Raw genomic sequence first — 20,174 nt, 5'->3', positions numbered from 1 at the left:
GACTTTAGCCACTAAGCTGTCACCCCAGCCTGAAGCCACAGTTTTACAGAGCTCAGAAGTAGAAGGAAGCGCCTTCAGGTTACACTGTGATCTTTTTCTCTATCCCTTGCCCTCTGACTAAAGGAGAGTTTGCTTTCTAGCTGGCCGAATTGCTTCCCCTTTCTTCCTCCCCCCACACCCCCAGAAGCACTTAGCCTGAAGCACTGTACTTCCCCCACACAACCACTGGTTCTCTGTAAGCCTGTGGTCCCCGGACAAACCAAGACAGAAGTGAAAACTGAAGGGGCACAGGTGTCAGCCAGGAGTGCTCTCTCCCTCCCCTCCCCCACAGACCGGGGGCCCAGCCAGTGGGGAGCGTGGAAGGCACATTGAGCTGGGACCATGTCTTTTCTTCCTGTGATTTTTCAACTGCCACCCCCCAACAATGACTTCCCCAAGCGCTGCTGTATTTCCTGGGCAGGATAGCAACAGCAACACAGTAATGGCTCTAGGGTCTAGATTATGGGGAAATTTTACACCAGATTTTCCCCTGAGTGTTCCAAACTTAACTGTCATGGTTACTGCTGACTGTCAACTTGGCAGAATCTAGAATCTCCTAGGAGACACACCTCCCAACATGGCCATAAGGAAGTTTCTAGACTAGCTTCATTGAGGTGAGAAAAGATGCTCTAAATGTGGGGCAACAGTGGGGCGCAGCATGCCTTGGCTGAACAAAAAAGAGAGAGAAACACCACATCATTGTTCCTCCCTCCTCCCCTTGTCTGTCTCTCTGTCTCTGTCTGTCTGTCTGTCTGTCTGTCTCTCTCTCTCTCTCTGTCTCTCTGTCTCTGTCTCTGTCTCTGTCTCTGTCTCTGTCTCTGTCTGTCTCTGTCTCTGTCTCTGTCTCTGTCTCTCTCTCTCTCTCTCTCTCTCTCTCTCTCTCTCTCTCTCTCTCTCTCTCTCTCTCTCGGTGTGTGTGTCTCTTTCTGTGTGTCTCTGTGTGTCTCTGTCTCTGTCTCTCTCTCTCTCTCTCTGCCTCTGGCTCCCCCTGACTGTGAGGACAATGTGACCAGCTGCCTCATGTCCTGTTGATGGATTGCAGCCTCCAACTGCAAGCCCAAAGAAACCTTGAGTTGTCAGGCCCTTTGTCACAAAAGAAAGAGAAAAGCAATTAAGACACTTTGACACAAGCTGGGCATGGTATCCAGTATTGTAGCTTTATCACCCAGAGGCTTAGGGAGGGCAGGTTCAAGGACAGCATGGGCTACATGTTGAGATCCTGTTCAAGAATAAAAAACAAAAGCAGAACCCAAGGCATTGGTGTTGGGGGGCTGGGGGTGTAGTTCAGTGGTAGGCCACTTGCCTGACATGCGTGAGGCCTGAGCTTCAATTCCTGTATTGAGAGGAAAAAGATGAACAGCTGGGTAGCCAATCAAAAAGACCCAATTAAAGCAGAGACTTCTAAAGGACATGTGCTATCTGTATTTTATTTTAGCTAAAATACACAAGACTACAAATATTTGCTAGTAACCTCACACAGAGCACAGGCCTTCGCACATGCCCACTCCAGCATGGTTGGAGTGCTGGGTCATCTGTCCTCTGTAAATACTGTGTGGCTCCCAGCATGCACTGTGGCTCACTCTTGGTTCCATGGTCTGTAGGCTTCAACAAATGCACACTGTAAAGTCTATGGGTAACAATTTCTAGGTATGTTTGTTTTGGAAAAGAGTAGTTAAAGATTCTGAAAATCTAAATATATTATTTTGTAAATTTTCACAATTTTGTCCAAACTGTCATCTGCCCCAAACAACTATATTTTCATGGAGTTTTTTTGTTTGTTTAACAGGTTGGTCTGGCTCTTTCTATGTAGTCTGGTCCATGATAGCCTCAAACTTGCAATCCTCCTGCCTCTGTCTTTGGAGTGCTAGAATTACAGTGTGAGCCACTAAGCCCAGAATCTAAACTGAACTAACTCTCTTGGAAAAGCAGTTTTCAAGTTCACCCCCACAAAGTGCAGAGGGCCCACAAACTGCTTGTCCTCCAGAGCGCATGATCTCTACTCGCCACTCTGCATGTGTCAGACTGGCACGCATCACTCAGTCCTGCACAGGGCCATTTCCCTGCTGGTCCCCACTTCCCACCACGGCTCCCGTGGCAACCCCTGGCTGTTTCAGTGTCTCAGGGATTTCAGCTTTTCAGGCATGTCACATCGTTGGAATCATACAAGGTCGCACTTTTCAAAATAGCATCTTTCACTTAGTGGCAAGCATTGAATCTACTTCTATGTCATTTTTTTTAAAAAATTGTAATTACAACCTTTCCTCCTTCTCTTTCCTGCCTCTAAACCATATACCCCTCTCCAATCTGCTTCTAATTCATGGCCTCAGTTTTCACTAGTTGTTATTGTATGCATATATATGTGTGTGTGTGTGTATGTGTATGTGTGTGTGTGTGTGTGTGTGTGTGTGAAAATATAACCCATTCAGTCCGCATGGTGTTATCTGTATGACTGTTGGCTGACCTTTTGGCACTGGACAACCAGTTGGTGTGCTCTTCCCTGGGGAGGGCCACTTCCCCACGCCCAGCTTTCCTCAGGTGCCACTAGCTTCTTGTATAAGGCTGAGGCCTCAGGGACATCTCCCCATCCATTTTGACACATGCATTGGTGTCTGCCTTGTTCAGCTCACTCGTGAGGATACATGTTGGTGAGCCTTGGTGTGTAGCTTCTGATATTTCTCAGAGACACAAACTCACAGCACAGTCCCTGATCCTCTGGCTCTTATGTTATTTCTGCTCCTTCCTCTGCAATGTTCCCTGAACCTTAGGTAACATGTATGTGATCTTCCTCCATGTCTGTTTTTTTCTTTTTTCTTTTTTTTTCTTCTTTTTCCTTCCTTTCTTTTCTTTTTGGTAGGATTGAACTTGCAAGCTAGGCAAGTGCTCTAACAAACTAACAAACTACACCTTCTTTTCTCCTCCTCCTCCTCCTCCTCCAACAGGCTCCCTTCACAGCCTTGGTACATAGAAGGTATGTAGATCTTCGAGGCTGGCCTCGAACTCACAGAGGTTCTATTTGCCTCTGCCTCTTGAGTTCTGGGATTAAAGGCTACAGCCAGTTTCTTTCTTTCTAATATTTATTTAATTTTAAAAATTATGTGCATGTGTGTATATATACATAAATATGGGTGCCCATGGAAACCAGAGATGTCAGATCTCCCAGAACTGGAGTTACAGGTGCTGCCAATGTGGTTGTCGGAAACTGAACTCAGGTCTTTTGGATTAGCAGCACTCCCTCTTAGCCACTGTGATATCACTCTAGCCCAAAAATTATGGGTGGGATTTGTTGTTGTTGAATTTTTTTTCCTCTTTGTTTGCTTGGAAACAAGGTTTCTCTATGTAGCCCTGGCTCTCTATGTAGACCAGGCTGGTTCGCCTGCTTCTGCTTCCTGGGAGCTCTGAAGATGTGCATCACCACAGCCAGCTTGTCTGTTTTCAGTGTTTAATAATATTCTATTAGCTAGATGTACCGCAGTTTAAGCACGTCAACTTAGTTTTCACAGAAATACCAGATCTCTGTCTGTGCATCCTCTTACTTCATTGGCTTGTATAATTTTAAATGAAACCACTCAAATTCAATGACAACTAAAATCTGCACAGGCAGGTTTGGAGCAGAAGATAATCAAAAGGGACAAAATCAGGTCAAAGACTGTGATGAATTCATACTGAATGAAGAAAAAACAAAAACAAAAAAGCAAAGGACATGCCTGCTCCTAGCTAGGGCGGAGGAGAAGGCTTATTGAGGATATAAGGGAGGGCACAGCCAGAGGCAGGGACATCTGGGAGAGTCCAGAGTGGACATGACCACACTGAGCTGGGCCATGTGAGGGGAGGGGAGAAGGGAAAGGAGAGAGGAATCCTCAACCAAGAGGGGCAGCCTGGGCCAAGAGGTACGGGGTAGACAAAAGGGAAAAGGACCGATATAGCAAAATGGCTGGATTACACAGGGAAAGGCAGCCCCTGGGCCTGGGCTGGAGAAGTTTAGGGGTGTCAGGTAAGAACTGAGGGGTACTGGGAGAACCTGGGTGGCCAGCATCAGCTTTGATATTTCAATGGACACCTTAGTTTGTACCAGGTTTGACACCTAACACATACTTTGCTGGTTTGCTTCCCCAAAAGATGATACACACGCACGCGCGCGCGCGCACACACACACACACACACACAAATATACATGTATGTATGCATCTATGTATTCCACTTTGGAGACTGTAGGCCTTGTAATTGTTAAGAGAAAATTAAGAAAAATTCAGTTTAATGCCAAAGTGTTCAAGGTAGAGGTGGCAGGGGCCTCTCTGTATTCAGGGAGCCTGTATCTGACACAGAAAGTTCTAGATTGAACCAGAATGTCTGCAGCCACAGCTGGGCCGGCAGGGGGCATGGGGTATGACACGTAGTTCAGCTATCAAGAGCGAGCACAGAGAGCTGGAGAGATGGCTCAGCGGTTAAGAGCACTGCCTGCTCTTCCAGAGGTCCTGAGTTCAATTCCCAGCAACTACATGGTCGCTCACAACCATCTATGCTGGAATCTGATGCCCTCTTCAGGCCTGCAGGTATACATGGATAGAACACTCATATACATAAAATAAACAAATAAATCTTTAAAAAAAAAAAGAGCTAGTACAGGACCAGGTGTGATGTGGATGCCCCATCTTTACAGCCTCCCTGACAAACTGGAGACCATGAATAAAAGAATTAAATGTCAAAGATGTGTGTGTGTGTGTGTGTGTGTGTGTGTGTGTGTGTGTGAGAGAGAGAGAGAGAGAGAGAGAGAGAGAGAGAGAGAGAGAGATTGCTCATATACTGAGGCCCGAGGTTGACATTCAATGTCCACTTTATATTTTGAGACAGGGTCTCCCACTGACCCTGAGTTCAGTGAGCCTGGACAGTGAGTTCCAGGGACACTTGGGTCTCTACCATCCTAGCACTGGATTGCAGTCATGCCTGGCTTCTTCCATGGGTGTTGGAGCTCCGACGTCACGTCCTCATCTTCTGTGGCAGCACTGTACTGACTACGCCATCCCTGCTGCCCCCGCATTCCCCTCTGGCAGGAACAAAGGCAAACCCTGGTCTGGCCAGCAGGGAAAGCCAAGAGCCTGAGAGAAAAGCTCAGAGCCTCTGCTCACCCTGCAGGGCCACTGCACTTCTAAATGTTCTCCAACGCTAACTTCCTCTGAGAAGCCACCAGCTCCAGGCTAACGGGTGTCAAAGCTAGCACTCCGTTTGGAAGCTGTGCTTATTTCAGCTGCAACAAACTGTGGGTGGGTGACATTCCAAGGTTCCAACGCCTGGAAATGAGAAAGGTACCCACTCCACAGACTAAACTGAAGAAACACACTCCCCGCATCCATGGCACACAGTGGGGACCTGTTTGCTTGCATTAGGGAACTCAGCTGACTCCATACTGAGATAGTCCTCCACAGACCAAAGGCCAAAACGCAAATAAAACCAAACAGCAGCAATTGCTGCACCCATCAGTACTGGATTGTGTTGTGTTGTGCTGTGTTGTATTGTATCAAGTTGTGTTGTATTGCATTATATTGTGTTATGTTGTGTCCTGTTGCGTTATATTGTGTTGTGTTATAGTGTGTTGTATTGTGTTGTGTTGCATTGCATTGCATTGCATTGTATTGTATCGTGTTGTAGTCTGTTTTTTTGTTTGTTTTGGTGTGCGTGTGTGTGTGTGTGTGTGTGTGTGTGTGTGTGTGTGTGTTACTGAGGATCTGAATCCAGGGTCTGGCACTTGCTATGCAAACAACTACGCCTATATTCCCAGAGGCACTTAGTTTTAACTTTTTGTAGTGATCGAATCCACACAGGGATCTAACTGGAACCGGGTCAGTACACTCCAGCCAGGGTGATTTGCGAAGGTTAACCTGAGCGTAGTGAGAAGAACTGCTCCTCCGCTTCCCTCCCATTGGCCCCTCACCAGGCTCTCTGCAAGGCCAGCTGATGAGCTCCCCGCCTCCCTGCCCAGGGCAGCACAGCCACAAAGCAAGTAAGCTCTCCTGCGCCCCACCCCCACCCTGGGACGTCATCAGAAGGCTGTCTGAACCTCAGAGGTTGTTGCACCTGCTCAGGGCTGTGGCTTTTCCGCTAGGATTTTGGGAGGGAGCCACCTGGATGCAGCACACAGCACAAACAAGGAAGCTTGATATCTTGTGATGTGTTCAGTAATTGGAGCTCTGTCTGTCACACGCCACTCTCTGGTGACGTTTGGAGACACCCTTGGGGGAGTGGTCAGCTCACCCATTGCACAGTCTCTCCTCAAAACCCTGTTTATGGAGCAGTGTCCATATAAAATGACACTGGTTGTGAGAAAAGAAAAAAAAAAAGGAACGTCTCAGGTGAGGACGAGGTGATAATCAACGCTGTGGTGGCCATGGATAGCTTCCTCTAAAAGAAAACCTTGTTTGTTTTGCTCCAGTTCCTCTCTAGCTCAAAGGTTCTGTATCTTTCCTTAGGATTGTTAGGGGACAGGAATACATATGTGATGGTCTCCATAATCCACAGAACCTGGTGCGATAAAAACGCATAGCCACTTGTTCAAAAAAGCTGAAGAAAGTATCTTTGCAAGAGCTTAATTGAAAGCTTTCCCCTCTCTTCCCCCGCCTTGTGTCTTCTGGCTGCAATCTTATTCTCCCTTGGGTGTGGGCCCCAGGAAACCCTCAACTGTACCCACAGCCCCACCCACAGCTCCACCCATGGCTCCACCCACAGCCCCACCCATGGCTCCACCCACAGCTCCACCCATGGCTCCACCCATGGCTCCACCTATGGTCTGTGCAAGTATGAGGGAGACCCAGCAGATAGCAGACCTGGCACCACATCATGGCCAGGAGGTGAAACTTGAGCCAAGTGTCTCCCAGAACTCAGGAGGCCGAAGCAGGAGGACAATGGTTTGAGGCCAGCCTTGGCTACATAGTGAGACTTTCCCAAGCATACACAAAGCCTTTTTTTTGGTTTTTCAAGATTTCTCTTTGTAGCCTTGACTGTCCTAGACTTGCATTGTAGACCAGGCTGGCCTCGAACCTTGAACTCACAGTGATCTGCCTGCCTCTGCCTCCCAGGTACTGGGATTAAAGGCATGCACCACCATGCCTAGCCTTTTAAAGTGAAAAAAATATATATACCAAGTATTAGTAGTATTTCTTGATGGGTCAAGAATGTAAAAGGATCTGTGCCTCCCACCCCTATGATTTGCTCATTTTTGTAGTGCTGGGGATGAAAACCTGGACCCTGTATTTACTCTATGTATGCTCTGTATGCACTGTCCCACAGAATTAAATCCCTAGCCTACAAAAATTTTATTTTATTTCAGTGTGTGCTTGAGATTTTTTTTCCTCAGATGTGTCTCACTATGTAGCCCAGGCTAGCCTGGAATTCATTATAAAGCTCAGACTGTCCTAAAACTCATGGCAACCCTTTCCCTTAGCTTCTCCCCACCCCCACCTGCCTGGCCAAGCGGGGATGACACCTGCAAGGCACTGAGTATGGCTACACGGATAACGTGTGAGTCAGGATAAAAGGACAACCAGGAAGGGGAAGGCACCCCTTACTCTAGAGTCTGGTTGAAGCCTCTCGTCAGCTGAGAATTAAACATTCCAGGAGTTGGGGAGGGATGACTCAACAGTTGAAAGCGCTTTACCGCTGTTTTGTAGAGGACTCAAGTTCAGTTCCCAGAATCCCAGTGTACAGTAAAAAGAACCACAGCACAATCAGCAAAATTGACTGTGGGGGCTACCAACACAGAGCCAGTCTTCCTTTTCTTTTCTTTATTTTATTTATTTATTTTTTTGGTTGTTGTTGTTGTTCTTTTGTTTGTTTTTTCTAGACAGGGTTTCTCTGTGTAGCCCTGGCTGTCCTGGGCTCACTTTGTAGACCAGGCTGGCCTCGAACTCACAGCGATCCACCTGCCTCTCAGTCTTCCTTTTCTATGGAGGAGAACGCTAAAGCCGAACACGCATGCAGAAGAACCAAGCCTCTGTGCCCTCCACAGTGGCCTGACTCCTTTCTGGGGTAAGTAAAGACATCTTAACTCTTCCCCCAGCGAGCCTTGAGCCTAGAGTTTACCCTATCAGCCGTGACGCTGCCCAATTTACAGGAAGCCCCTAAAAGATAAGGCGACTCTTCAGGCTTGGGGGGGTGGGGTGGGGGTAACCGGAGACGATGCCTGCCCCCACCGTCACTGACACTTTGTAATCAGAAAAAAAAAATGTTGATTTTTCAGGCAGTAAAACAAGCACGGGTTTACCTGTTGGGAGGGTCGACTCCTCCTTGGACTTTTCGGATAGAAGCAGTGTCATCTCTTGGTTAACTTTTTTCAATACTTCTTGGATCATATGAATTTCTAAACTTTCCAGAAGTTTCTGAAGCTGGAATATACATAGATTGAGAGTCACTCTCCAATTCAGTTGTACGCTGGCTCCCAAGAGCAATAGCTACACACGGCTTTGGGTTTGGATTCTGCCTCAGCTCTGGGGACAGTGCCCTTTTGGGGACCTCAAGTTCTTCCCCGGGATCAATACACCTCTTTGCAGAGCAACATCTTTTGTTTTTTGTTTTTTTTTTTCTTCCTGGCTCTCATCCTGATCGATAAATTCTAACCCTTCTTACCATATTCTACTAAATTGCAAAGCACCTCCTGTCCGAAGTGACCTCATGCCTTTGGGTGATCTCTAAGTGACACCAGGATCCCATAAGCTGCGACTTTAGTAAGAGTCTGAAAGCCAATTTACACACCATGGAGAAGTTCATGAGAAGACTCAGAGCTGACACATAACAAGGGGTGACTGCTCTAACAGCCATGAGCCTCCATCTACCCATGATGCTTGTGGTGCCTACTCCACTCTGTGGGAGGGACGGAGGGGCCCCAGAGGAGCAGGTTCAGGAGCCTAAGCAGTGTTCTTGGCCCCTCAAGGCAAATGTGAGCCGAGCTATCACTGACATTCCTTACTGCTTCTCTGTTTGAACAGCCGGTGGCCCTGGGTGCCCTGATCAAGGTGAGCAGTGTGCCTAGTGAGGACTATTCCACACACTACCCAACCCAGTGTAAAAACTGTACTATCTTTCTGTGAGGAAAACCCGCTTCAAAACGCTTTGTTTACTATTTTGCTTCCAGGTGGATGGGCACTGGCTGGATTTTATATTTAAGCTAGTTCTTGGAGAATAGCCTGGTGCTTTGTGTCTGTTAATTGCTTGCCCCCTCCCCCTAACACCCCCCCCCCACAAGATTCTTACTAAACAGTAAGAGAGATCGTCACTAACGCCTAAACCTGGGCAGGGCAGAACCGGGTAGGTGTGGCCAAAGGTCTCCAGCTTTGGGGGAGGATTTTGGAAGGAAAAACAGACAGCTGCTGGAGGGGGAGCAGGGAAGAGGCTGGCCATAGGATTGAAAGGAGCCACCTGCGCCCAGAGGAGGGACTCTAAACTTCCACAGGAAATACATGGCGCGGATGAACAACCTTAGTAAGTATCCGGGAGGAAGCCCAAATAGAAATTATTAGACGCAGATGGCATGGGATGGAGGCTGGGAGATGATGGAAGGCAGCTTAGGAGTTAACATCTGCCCTGCCCTGGGTGGTAAGGCTATTCTAAAATACACCAGGTGTCTGCGTCATTATTGATTGTGAAAGGGGCTTAAATAATACCATTGCAATAATTGTAAGCCTAATAACAAACATTTATCTGGCCATACCATTAAATTAGCAGCAACAGATAGTACTGGTTCTGTTATATTCCTTATAACGCAGCATAAATCAATTTGAGGAAAATGAAATTAATAAGAACCTAGAGGTACAGTCCTACTCAACCCCCCCATACCTTTAAGTGTCCCCCCTCCTCATCCCACCTGGAGGAAGGCACCATTTGTGTTTACTGTAGTTTTACATGCCAGTGTCACAAGGCAGACTGAAGAGAGCTCCGTGTACCTGTTGGGTTTTTATCTCAATTTCCGAGGCTCCCTTTGGGGGAAGGATAGCTTGGCTTCTTATTATAAGTCCTTCAAATTCCTCTTCTTTGCCCATCTGCCTGGCTAAAGCTTTCATGCTGGGGTACAAAATGTCAGCTCTAGCAAAGAAAAGAGACAGAAATCATCAAAATAGACATAGTTCCTTCTTATTCAGATTCATTTTCAATTTCCGGTCACCTAACCCTTTATAGACACATCAAAGGACTAAATCTGCCACGCCTTTGGTCAATATCAAATCCCGAGGCCTTTGTCTGTTGAGTGCATATAACGTCTGTCTTCATGCGTCACAATGTTGACAGATCTCCTCATGTCCTAGTTAACAGGGAATCTGACCTCAGTAATTTCCAGGATAGGCCATTCTGAATATGCCAAAGTGAAGGGTCAGTAAGGTCTAGGGGAGTGGGCCTGGGCTTAGTAAGTGCCTACGTAGGGACAGACACATGGCAGGAGCAGCATGCCAGCTAAGGCATCCTCGATGAGGCCTGTGGCCAAGGTCTGTGCCAGCTTGTGGACCTAAGGCCTTATGCCACACGCGTCATGTCACCCTCTGGCTGTAATGCTTCGAGCACTCAGGCCCAGCACGGGGGTGGGCGGGGGGGCGGTTTGGGGGGCTCGCAGCAGTCTACCCTGTGGTCTAAGAAGCTCTCAGTCAGTATTGTGGGGTACCTTGACAAGGGTAAGTTCCAAGAGTATCTAGTATTGGGGGTTGGCCTGGTGCTACGTATTCTGACGTTAATTACTGCCTCCCCAGACATAGTTGCTGCCCCCTAAGACTTTCTGTACACCTGTCCTTGTGTAAACCTTGCTCTACCCATTTAAAGTTGATTGGTTAATAAAAAAACAAAACAAAAACAAACAAACAGTGAAGCCTGGGATTTGGCAGAAGAGAGAGACAGAGACGCAGAGAGAGAAAGAGACACCGAGTTTGAGGTTTGCAGGCCTGGGGTCGTCAGGGATCCATGAGGTAGGAAGGAGAGGAGCGGCAGGTACAGGAGGAGGAAGAAAGAAGAGGTTGTGATGGGTTAGTGAGGAGGGAAGCGCATGGCCAGATCGGCGTGGATGGAGGAAAGCAGCCCAGATGGAGAACATTAGCAAGCATTTGAGGATTACAGCTGGGAAGTAGCCCAGAGAGGAATGACTAAAGCAGATGGCCTAGGGTGGGGGCTGGGAAGTGATAAGGTTAGTTTAGAGGGTTAACATCTGCCCAGCCCCAGATAAAACGAGGCTATTCTAAAGTACAACAGGTGCCTGTGCCTTTATTGATTATGATAGTAGGTTAGATCAGGTATCTGTGTCTTTATTGATTATGATAGTAGGTTAGATATCGCCACCATAATACTTATAGGCTAATTTTATAATAAACATATTAGGTATATATATATATTTACAACACTCTAGGGAGTAAGTGATAACACAGGACAATTTGGTGGAGCCTAGCTCCTCCCCACAGCTAATACCGAATAGCTTTTCTCTGTGGCACTAGCTGTCACCTGACCCAGTGGAGCTGGGTGTCCCCAGAGTGCTGGATCAAACCTTTCCATGAAGGAGGAAGAACCCTCGAGCCCCAGGCTCTGCCCATGGACAAGGACTTCTCTCTCGGCAGTACGCACTCGTAGAGCTCTGAGAACTGTTTGTGGAGTTGGGTAGAGTTGAGGTCCTGGCCTCCAAGCTTGAGTCGGCCCCAGTGTTCCTTTAGCACTTCCAGCTGCTTCCAGAGGATGAGGAAGGACTTCAACAGAGCAAGGGACGATGTCACTGCATAACATGGGCCTTCCAGCACCTCGGAGGCCTTCGGGGTTGGGCGGGGCTCTGGCGGTTTGGACCAATCTGGCTGAAAAATACGGCAGAAGTCCTTTAGCAACCGTGGCTCGAGATGGGATGACTTTTTGTATGTGACCCATGGAAAATGGCGTTGAGGAGAAAGAGTTTGCAGGCCTGGAAAAAACCTCAGACGGCTAAACATCCTTGCTGAGCAGGCAGGGTAGGAACAGCACTGTCTCAGCTTCCAGTTCGCAATTTGAACCTGTGGTTTTTATATTTGATGTTTAGCTTATAAAGCCAGGGTCTCACGTAGCTCGCCTCGAACTCATTAGGTAGCCAAAAACAACCTAGAAATCTTGATCCTGATTTCATCTCCCAAGGCCTAGGATTACAGGTATGATGACCACCACCGTTAGCTGTGAACCTCTCCCTTAAAAACCAGAATCTTTCTAAGGAAGGAAGAAAAAAAAAAGGATAGCGAGGGAAGGAAGAAGGAAAAGAAAAAAGTGTGTAACAGGGATTGGATGGAGGGCTCGGTGGGAAGGACCAATGGCTGCTCCTCCAGAGGACCTGGGTTCAGTTCCCAGCACTCACAACAGATGGCTGACGACTCCAGCTCAGGGAATCCCCAGGTGTAAGATTTAAGAGTTCCAAGACCCTAGGGAGTAAGTGATGACACAGGACCCCAGATCTTCCCCGCAGCTAATACAGACTAGCTTTTCCCTACAGCACTGCTGGGGAGAATGTCCCCAGCTGTCACCTGATCCAGTGGAACTGAGTGACTCCAGAGTCCTGGACCCACAGGCAAACACTCGATCACATAAAATAAAATAAATCTTTTAAATGGGGTTTTAAATGAGGTCAGGAATCTTTTCTGACCACCATAAGGCACTGAATGCAAGGTGGCACCCCCCCCTCCCTCTCCACCCCCGGCACACATACAAATAAAAATAAATCGTGAATAAATAAAGCGGGGACAGATAGTTCATTGGTCAAGAGCTCCTGTAGAGACCTAGCTTTGGCTCCCAGCACCCACAAAGTGGCTCACAGACATCCAGGGATATGAAGTTTTCTTGTGACCTTGCTGGGCACCAGATATATATATATATATATATATATATATATATATATATATATATATATATATATATATATATACACATACAAACCCATAAAATAAAAAACAAATTTTTAAAATGTTAGAGAGAGAGAAAAGAAGAAAAAGAAGGAGGAGGAGGAAGAGGAGGAAAGAAAGAAAATTCCTAACATACTTGAGATTGAAGTCTTCCCTCCCCTCTGTAGTGGAGCTATAAAGTACCTTTTCTTTGGGGATTTTACCCATTTTATGAGTCAGGAAGCAGAACTTAGCTTTACCCTGCCTGGCTGACAACTTCCTATTAACTCCAGCTCCAGGAATATGATACCTTCTATCCTTTAAAAGTAAAACGGAGAACTTTTTGGTTCAATTCACTATTCAATACTCAAATTTACTTTAATTACTTCATTAAGACGGGGTCTTGGTAGCCCTGGATGGTCTGGCACTCCTTTGTAACTGAGACTAGGTTGCAAATGTGTGACGATCCTCCTGCCTCTGTCTGCAGTTTTGCTTTAAAATTAGAATTTGCAGACGTGGTCTATTGGAAGAACTCTGCTGGAAAGTGAGCTGGTGTTATTTGTGTCCCTCCCCAGTTTTATTATTCATGAGGTAGGACTTCAGTATGAAGCTGGCCTTGAACCTACGATCCCCTGCCTCAGCTCTACTGTAAGTTCATTAGTACTTTATAAAATGCCCGTAGATTTGCTAAAAATAAAGTAAAATTAGGATTTGCTCATTTGTTCGTTGATGCTTTTCTTAAATACATATTTGTCCTAGTGGGTGTGGAGGAGACAAGTTTCAGGCTGGCCAGCGAGTGCTAGAAGTTCAGGGTCACCCAGAGGTGGGGGAGGAGGGAAGGGGGGAAGGGTAGTGGGGGGAGGGGGAAACAGGCAGGAATTGGGGAGCGGGGTGGGATGGGGGTGATGCAGGGCAAGTTCAGCTGCTCCCTGGCTGTGTCTCAGGCAAAAGTGGGGACTTTTGTTCTGCAAGGCAGATGGCAAATCCTGAGGCCGGGAACACTCAGGTTGCAGAACCTTAGACACTCAGCTTTCCTGACTGAAAAACCGGAAGAGCGACCTGGTGTAATTGGACCCTACTTCAGTGTTATTCACTGAGCTAAATAAAGCAAGGTGTGGCTACCAGAAAGAGTCGGGAAGAGCTGCGTCCAGGTCTAGGGGAGCAATGTGTCCACAGGCAGCTACAACCCCTCAGCTGTGCAACCTTCTTGGCAATCAGCCCGTGGACTTCCTTCCGGATGTCTTTTTTTTTTTTTTTTTAATCCTCAGAAACTTTCACCACATGCAATCTGACTCATCAAGGCCAAGGACAGTGATGTGGAGCAGGCAGCCTGCAGATTGCATGATTGGTCCCCACTACTCAAAAATCACTACCTTAGAGGAAACTTGGGCTCGCTGGGCCACAGTTTTCAAGACTCTAAGTGAGTCTTAAACTCCCCTCAGAGTTGAGGAGGCCGTGGCTCTGAGAGATCACAGCACGTATGGCACAGCTGCCGTAGCCTGGCTTACAGGGCAGCTGAGGTTCTAGCATTTCCTGATCCCTAGAAATAGCTAAATATTTTGAAATGAAACTAGATCCCAAGGACTAGGAATGTCGCTTGCTGTGTCTACCATGTTCGAAGCCCTGGGCTTGAACTCAGAAGCAGCACACACCACAAAAAGAAAACAAAAAACAACAACAAAAAAAAAACTCAATTAAAGTAAAAAGCATGAAATCAGTTTTACTTCTTAATATGTTTGTATTAAATATAGCCACCTCTAAATAATTTATTATTTTTATGAACTTTATTTTTTTTAATTTGGAAATAATTCAACAATAACAATGACAACAATAACAAAATCACATTCCAAAATTAGCCAAACCCAAAGTCTATGTTTGTTTGCTTTTGTTTTTTGAGACAGTGGCTCTCTGTGTAGCCTTGGCTGTCCTGGACTCACTTTGTAGACCAGGCTGGCCTTGAACTCACAGCGATCCGCCTGCCTCTATCTCCCAGAGTGCTGGGATTACAGGCAGCACTACCGCGACTGGCAAAGTCTATGCGGCTATACGGAAGGATGTGACATAATCCAGCTCACAGTAGCCTGGAGATGGAGTGACGGCTCACTGTGGAGATACTGCTCCTCCTGCAGAGGACCAGAGTTTGGTGCCCAGCACCCAGACAAGAGGACACACAATGGCCTGCAATTCTATCTATAATGGACTGGACACTCTCTTCCAACTTCTGTGGGCACCTGCACAGATGCAACAGAGAGACAGACAGACAGACAGACAGACACACACACACACACACACATACATGCAATCACATACACACAAAGAAAGAAAATAAAGTTTAAAAGAAAGAGAGATGAAAGAAAAAACAAACAAACAAAAAAAGCTAAGTATCCAGTCAGAGAGGAGGTGATAAGCTGACCAAAAAGCTCTCCGAGAAGAAAAACGAATGACCAATACATATTTTTTAAAGTGTTCAATATCCTTGGCTACCAGGGAAATGCTAATTATAACTATTCTACTCTCAGCCCTATCAAATGGCTACTGTGGTTTTATTGTGGGGCACTCAGAGGGGCCGGACACTGAGGCTTTTCTTCTGGGAAACAGATTACTGTGCCCGTGCCGGGGCTTCTGTCAGATTCATAGCCAAAGACCAGAACCTAATAGGTGGAGGCTTTAATAAATTTTTTGAGCCTGGCATGGTGGCACAGGCCTTTAATCCCAGCACTTGGGAGGCAGGGGCAGGTAGATCACTGTGAGTTCAAGGCCAGCCTGGTCTACAAAGTGAGTCCAGGACAGCCAGGGCTACACAGAGAAACCCTGTCTCAAAAAAAAACCCAAATAAAATAAAATACAATTTTGGCTCCTTTGTCTTCATATATGTCCACATGCATTTTAACTGGGCATGTAAACTACTAGGCAGGCAGCAGCATTATCCGTGGTTAGACTTCTAGGGGAGGGAGAAGTAAGGCTGCTGCTGCAGAAATGCCAGGGAGTGCCACGTACCATCGAAGACACTAGGCAGCCCAGGTGGCTTTGCCTAGCTTTCTTTTCCTTGGTTCTTGGGGCCCTCACCACAGTTTGAATGAGAAATGTCTCCCATAGTGCAGGCATTTGAAACACTTGTCCATAGTGGGTGGCATTGTTGGGGCACGTTTAGGAGGTCTGGCCTCGTTGGAGGAAGGATGTCCATGAGGACGCGGTTGAGAGTAGAAAGCCTCACTATTTCCGTGTCCCTCTTTCTCAGCTTCCGGCTCCTGCTACCAAGCCTGCCTCTTGCTGTCCAGACTTGCCTCCTGGATGGACTCTGATCTCTCTGCAGCCATAAGCTGAAATAAACTCTTCCTTTTAAAAGCTGCCTTTATCGTGGTGTTTTCACCACAGCAACAGAAAAAGTAACCCATAGAGCGATTACCAAGTAAATGGCCAGCCTGAGGACTCAGGTTATCCTGGGGCCCACAGAGGGGAAGGAGAAAATGGATTTTTCTTTTTCTTTTTTCTTTTCTTTCTTTTTTCTTTTCTTTTTTTTTCTTTTTTGGTTTTTCGAGACAGGTTTCTCTGTGTAGCCTTGGCTGTCCTGGACTCGCGTTGTACACCAGGCTGGCCTCGAACTCATAGCAATCTGCCTGCCTCTGCCTCCCGAGTGCTGGGATTAAAGGCGTGCGCCACCACACCCGGCTTGAAAATGGGTTTTTCTAACTTCCACATATGTGTGGTAGCGGGATGCTTGTGCACACAGCGTGCACACACACATATACTCTAAATAAATAAATGCATTTTAAAGAAGAAAAGAAATAATAGCAAATGTTAAAGAGGCTTCTGGGGAAGAGGAACACCTACCCACTGTTAGAGGGAGCGCAAACTGGTATAGCCACGATGGAAATCAATGTGGAGACACCTCACAAAGCTAAACGCAGTCTCTCCATGTGCTCCAGCTGTATCAGTCCTGCCATTTACTCAAAGGACCCTGTATTCTACTACAGAGATATGATCTGCGTTTATTCCTGCTTTAGTGAGTGATATAGCAAAGACATACAATCGGACTAGATATCCACCAGTGAGCAGGTAAGATAAGGAAATGTGGTACCTATACAGAAAAGCTGAAATATTCAGTTTTCAGGAAAATGTGTGGAACTGTGAAAGACGTTAAGCAAGGTAACCCAGGCTCAGGATGATGAGCACTGATGCTCTTGCTCCTATGCAGGTCTTTCCTTCTCCCTTTTACATATGCGTATCTAAGTGGAGGGCAAATGCCAGGACACAGAGAGGCTCCATGGGAGGGGAAAGATGCCTTTTAGCAGAAAATCACCCTCCAATTAAATCTCAGGAACTCGGGAAGCCTGCACTGTGGTAGGGGTCCCAAGAGCCAAGAAAAAGAAAGACAGCAGCAATGTGGGTTAGTTAGTGTCCAAGAAATGAGGAAGGAGACAACAGTCAGCTTCTGGAAAGTTGAGGTCTGACTGGGAGGCCTGTAGCTAGGGGCCCCGCGAGCTCACTGACTCCAACATGCTGCTGCCTGGTTTCCAGATCCATGGAACCAGGTGGGGACAGACTGACAGTCTAGGACCCCCCAGGCCAGCCCGGACATCAAAAGGAGGACCTCTGGCCTGAAATGAGTGATTCACCCAGAAACACCAGCTGAGCATCTGCCTCAGGAGGCTTCCGGGACTCTCTACAGCCTTTGCTCTATTTGAAAAAAAAAAAATGGAAGCTGAGGCAAGAAGATAATGAGTCCAAGGCCACCTGGGCTATGTCACAAGACCCTGCCTCAAAAACTCTTTAACACACACACACACACACACACACACACACACACACACACACATACACACATGCAAGTAAGTGTTTAGATGGCTAGGAGTACTGACTCATGCTTTTGACCCCAATCTTGGGAGGCAGAAGGAGGCTGACTTATGCCTGGTCTATATACCAAGTTCTAGGCCAGCCAAGCTTTACATGGAGAGACTCAAAAACAAACAAAACTATTGTAATTGTGTGTATCTGTGTGTAGATGTGTGCACATCAGTGCAGGGGCCTGAGGAGGCCAGAAAAGGGAGTAAGGTCCCTAGAACTGGAGTTACGGTGGTTGTAAGCCACTTAATAAGGGTCCTGGGAACAGAACTCTTGTCCTCCGCAAGAAGAACAAGTGCTTGGAACTGCTGAGCCATCTTTCTGTGACCCCCACCCCCACCCCCCAAACCCTTTAAAGTAAATAAAGTAAGTTAAAATTGAATTACTCGTGAGTCTGTGAAAGACAATCCTCCCCGCTTTGTGCCATCAGTCCTGGGATCGACGGCTGGGGCAGCCATGGGAGACACAGCCCAGCCCTCTGGTCTGTCTCTCACAGTAGGAAGGCCCTTCAGCACCAGCCAGTTCTGTAGCCTGTTGCCTAAGGATACCTGCGCATCGTCCAGTGTGGCTTGCCCGTCAGGACAGCCCTTCCTGATCCCGTGACAGCTGCTCTGAAGGACATCTCCCAGGAGCATCTGCACACCGACCAGCTCTCCGTGGGCCACTCTGCGGTCCCGGTCACTCAGCCCGCAGAGGCACATCTTAAACAAACAAACAAACAAACACAAAATAACCAAAATTACCATCCCATTTTGAAGAAGTCAACTTATTCTTTCTACATGGTTTTGAAGAAAAGTATTTAGTGAAACTATGCTTATAGCCCTCACCCTCTAAACTAATATAAAAGTCAGAGCAGCATTTCTAGATTAACATCCTCCTCATGTGGGTTTTTGTGTAGGAGTAGCCAGTCTCCCACCCTTCCATCAGATACAATGAATACAGTCTTAATTCTCTTTAAAAGTACAGATAAACACACAGGCATGCCCCAGGGAAAGTTGGAGAAAAGCCCAAACTGTGAACTGTCATTGTCTCTTTATTTTGTTTTGTTTTGTTTTAATCCCTCTTGCTTCCTTTACTGTTTAAAAAAAAAAATCTTTTTACTTACGGAGGACTTTGAAACATACACAAATGTTAACAAAAATGATTACAACCATATCCATCTATTATAGTTAAGTGTTTGTGTTGGTTTTAACACACACACACACACACACATATTTAAATATGTTGATGTTTGCCTAATATGAGAAAATATTTTCTCCAAACGATTTAAAGGAATTTAAAGATGCATCATGATAAACAGAGCAGTTAAAGGGACTCCCCTCAGTCCTGCCTAAGCAGTGCCCATCCCGGGTCAGATGTCTCACATCTCAAGTATCAGCTGGCAGTTTCTCTAAGAGGCGTAGACGGTGACTTCAGATGAGTGGCCATCCCTCTAGGTCATTACTGCCCTGGGAACTGCAGCTGAGTTCACAGCAAAGGCCAATAGCTGCTGAGAGCATGGCTTCTTCCACAGTAAGAAAAGATGACTCAACTTGCAGCCTCGCTGGTCACAGCCTCACTATTAAACGCGCATTTATCTTAGAAATGACCACTGGCTGGAGCAGGACCCTGGTGGTACCCTGCTCCAGAGTCTGTGTCCAGTTCTCCCTCCACCAAGTGGGAAGATAGAGCTACCTGCATATCAGACTCTAAGGTGTTCGGGATGCTGCCCATCACTGGAAATGGTCCACCATCTTCCAGAAACGCCCTCCATGGGAACAGCACAAACGACTAAAAGAAACGAACAACAGACATGGTTAATGGGCTCGTGCAGCCCTCAGACAAAGACATTTACGCACGATTAAGCTTTGTGCATCCATGCTTCAAAGCCGCCTCAGATGACTCATTTATTATGCAAAAACACTTCTCCTTGGCGCATGCCCAGTAGCATGGGGAAAGAGTGGCAGGGATTACTTCTTTTTCTTGGTTTTTCTGAGATGGTTTCATGATAAACAAGAAGCTTTTCAATGTCCAAAGTTCTAGAACAAGAGGGTTGTGGTGGCACACACCCGTAAGCCCAGCACTTGAGAGACTGATGCAGGAGGATTGCAAGCTTGAGACCAGCTTCAGCTCAACCGGCAGTTCTCAACTTGTGGGTCATGACCCTTGTGGGAGGTCAAACAACCCTTTCACAGGGGTCACATATCAGATATTTATATCACGACTCATAACAGTAGCAAAATTACAGTTATGAAGTAGAAACGAAAATAATGTTATGGTTGGGGTCACTGCAGCATGAGGAACTGTATTAAAGGGGCGCAGCATTAGGAAGGTTGAGAACCACTGAGCCAGACAGTGAGACTGGTCTCAAAAGAAACAAAACAAGGGTGGTTCTGGAATAATACAGTCCCAAGGGAGCATGCTTACAAACAATGGCAGTATGCTCAGTTAAAGGCTGTTGGTATTAGGAAC

The 20,174-nt window shown here is 46.7% G+C and overlaps 1 protein-coding gene across 3 annotated transcripts in view; it reads right to left on the bottom strand.

The window, feature by feature from the left end:
• The window catches only part of LOC311593257 (uncharacterized protein), a 191,624-nt gene that overhangs the window by 35,192 nt on the left and 136,258 nt on the right, over window positions 1-20,174 (bottom strand). For all 3 annotated transcript variants that reach the window (XR_014777638.1, XM_084774458.1, XM_084774459.1), the window contains exons 32-36: window positions 19,398-19,493; window positions 18,272-18,424; window positions 11,617-11,837; window positions 9,966-10,104; window positions 8,291-8,411 (exon numbers count right to left, since the gene is read on the bottom strand). Coding sequence is in view for 2 of the 3 variants with exons in the window: in XM_084774458.1 (XP_084630584.1) it covers window positions 8,291-8,411; window positions 9,966-10,104; window positions 11,617-11,837; window positions 18,272-18,424; window positions 19,398-19,493 (730 nt within the window). In the remaining variant the exon portion in view is untranslated. The remainder of the gene's footprint in view (window positions 1-8,290; window positions 8,412-9,965; window positions 10,105-11,616; window positions 11,838-18,271; window positions 18,425-19,397; window positions 19,494-20,174) is intronic.

The sequence above is a fragment of the Acomys minous genome (assembly GCF_964271855.1).
Source record: "Acomys minous genome assembly, chromosome: 3".
Classification (NCBI taxonomy): domain Eukaryota; kingdom Metazoa; phylum Chordata; class Mammalia; order Rodentia; family Muridae; genus Acomys; species Acomys minous.
This window is presented reverse-complemented; position numbering and strand designations above follow the sequence as displayed.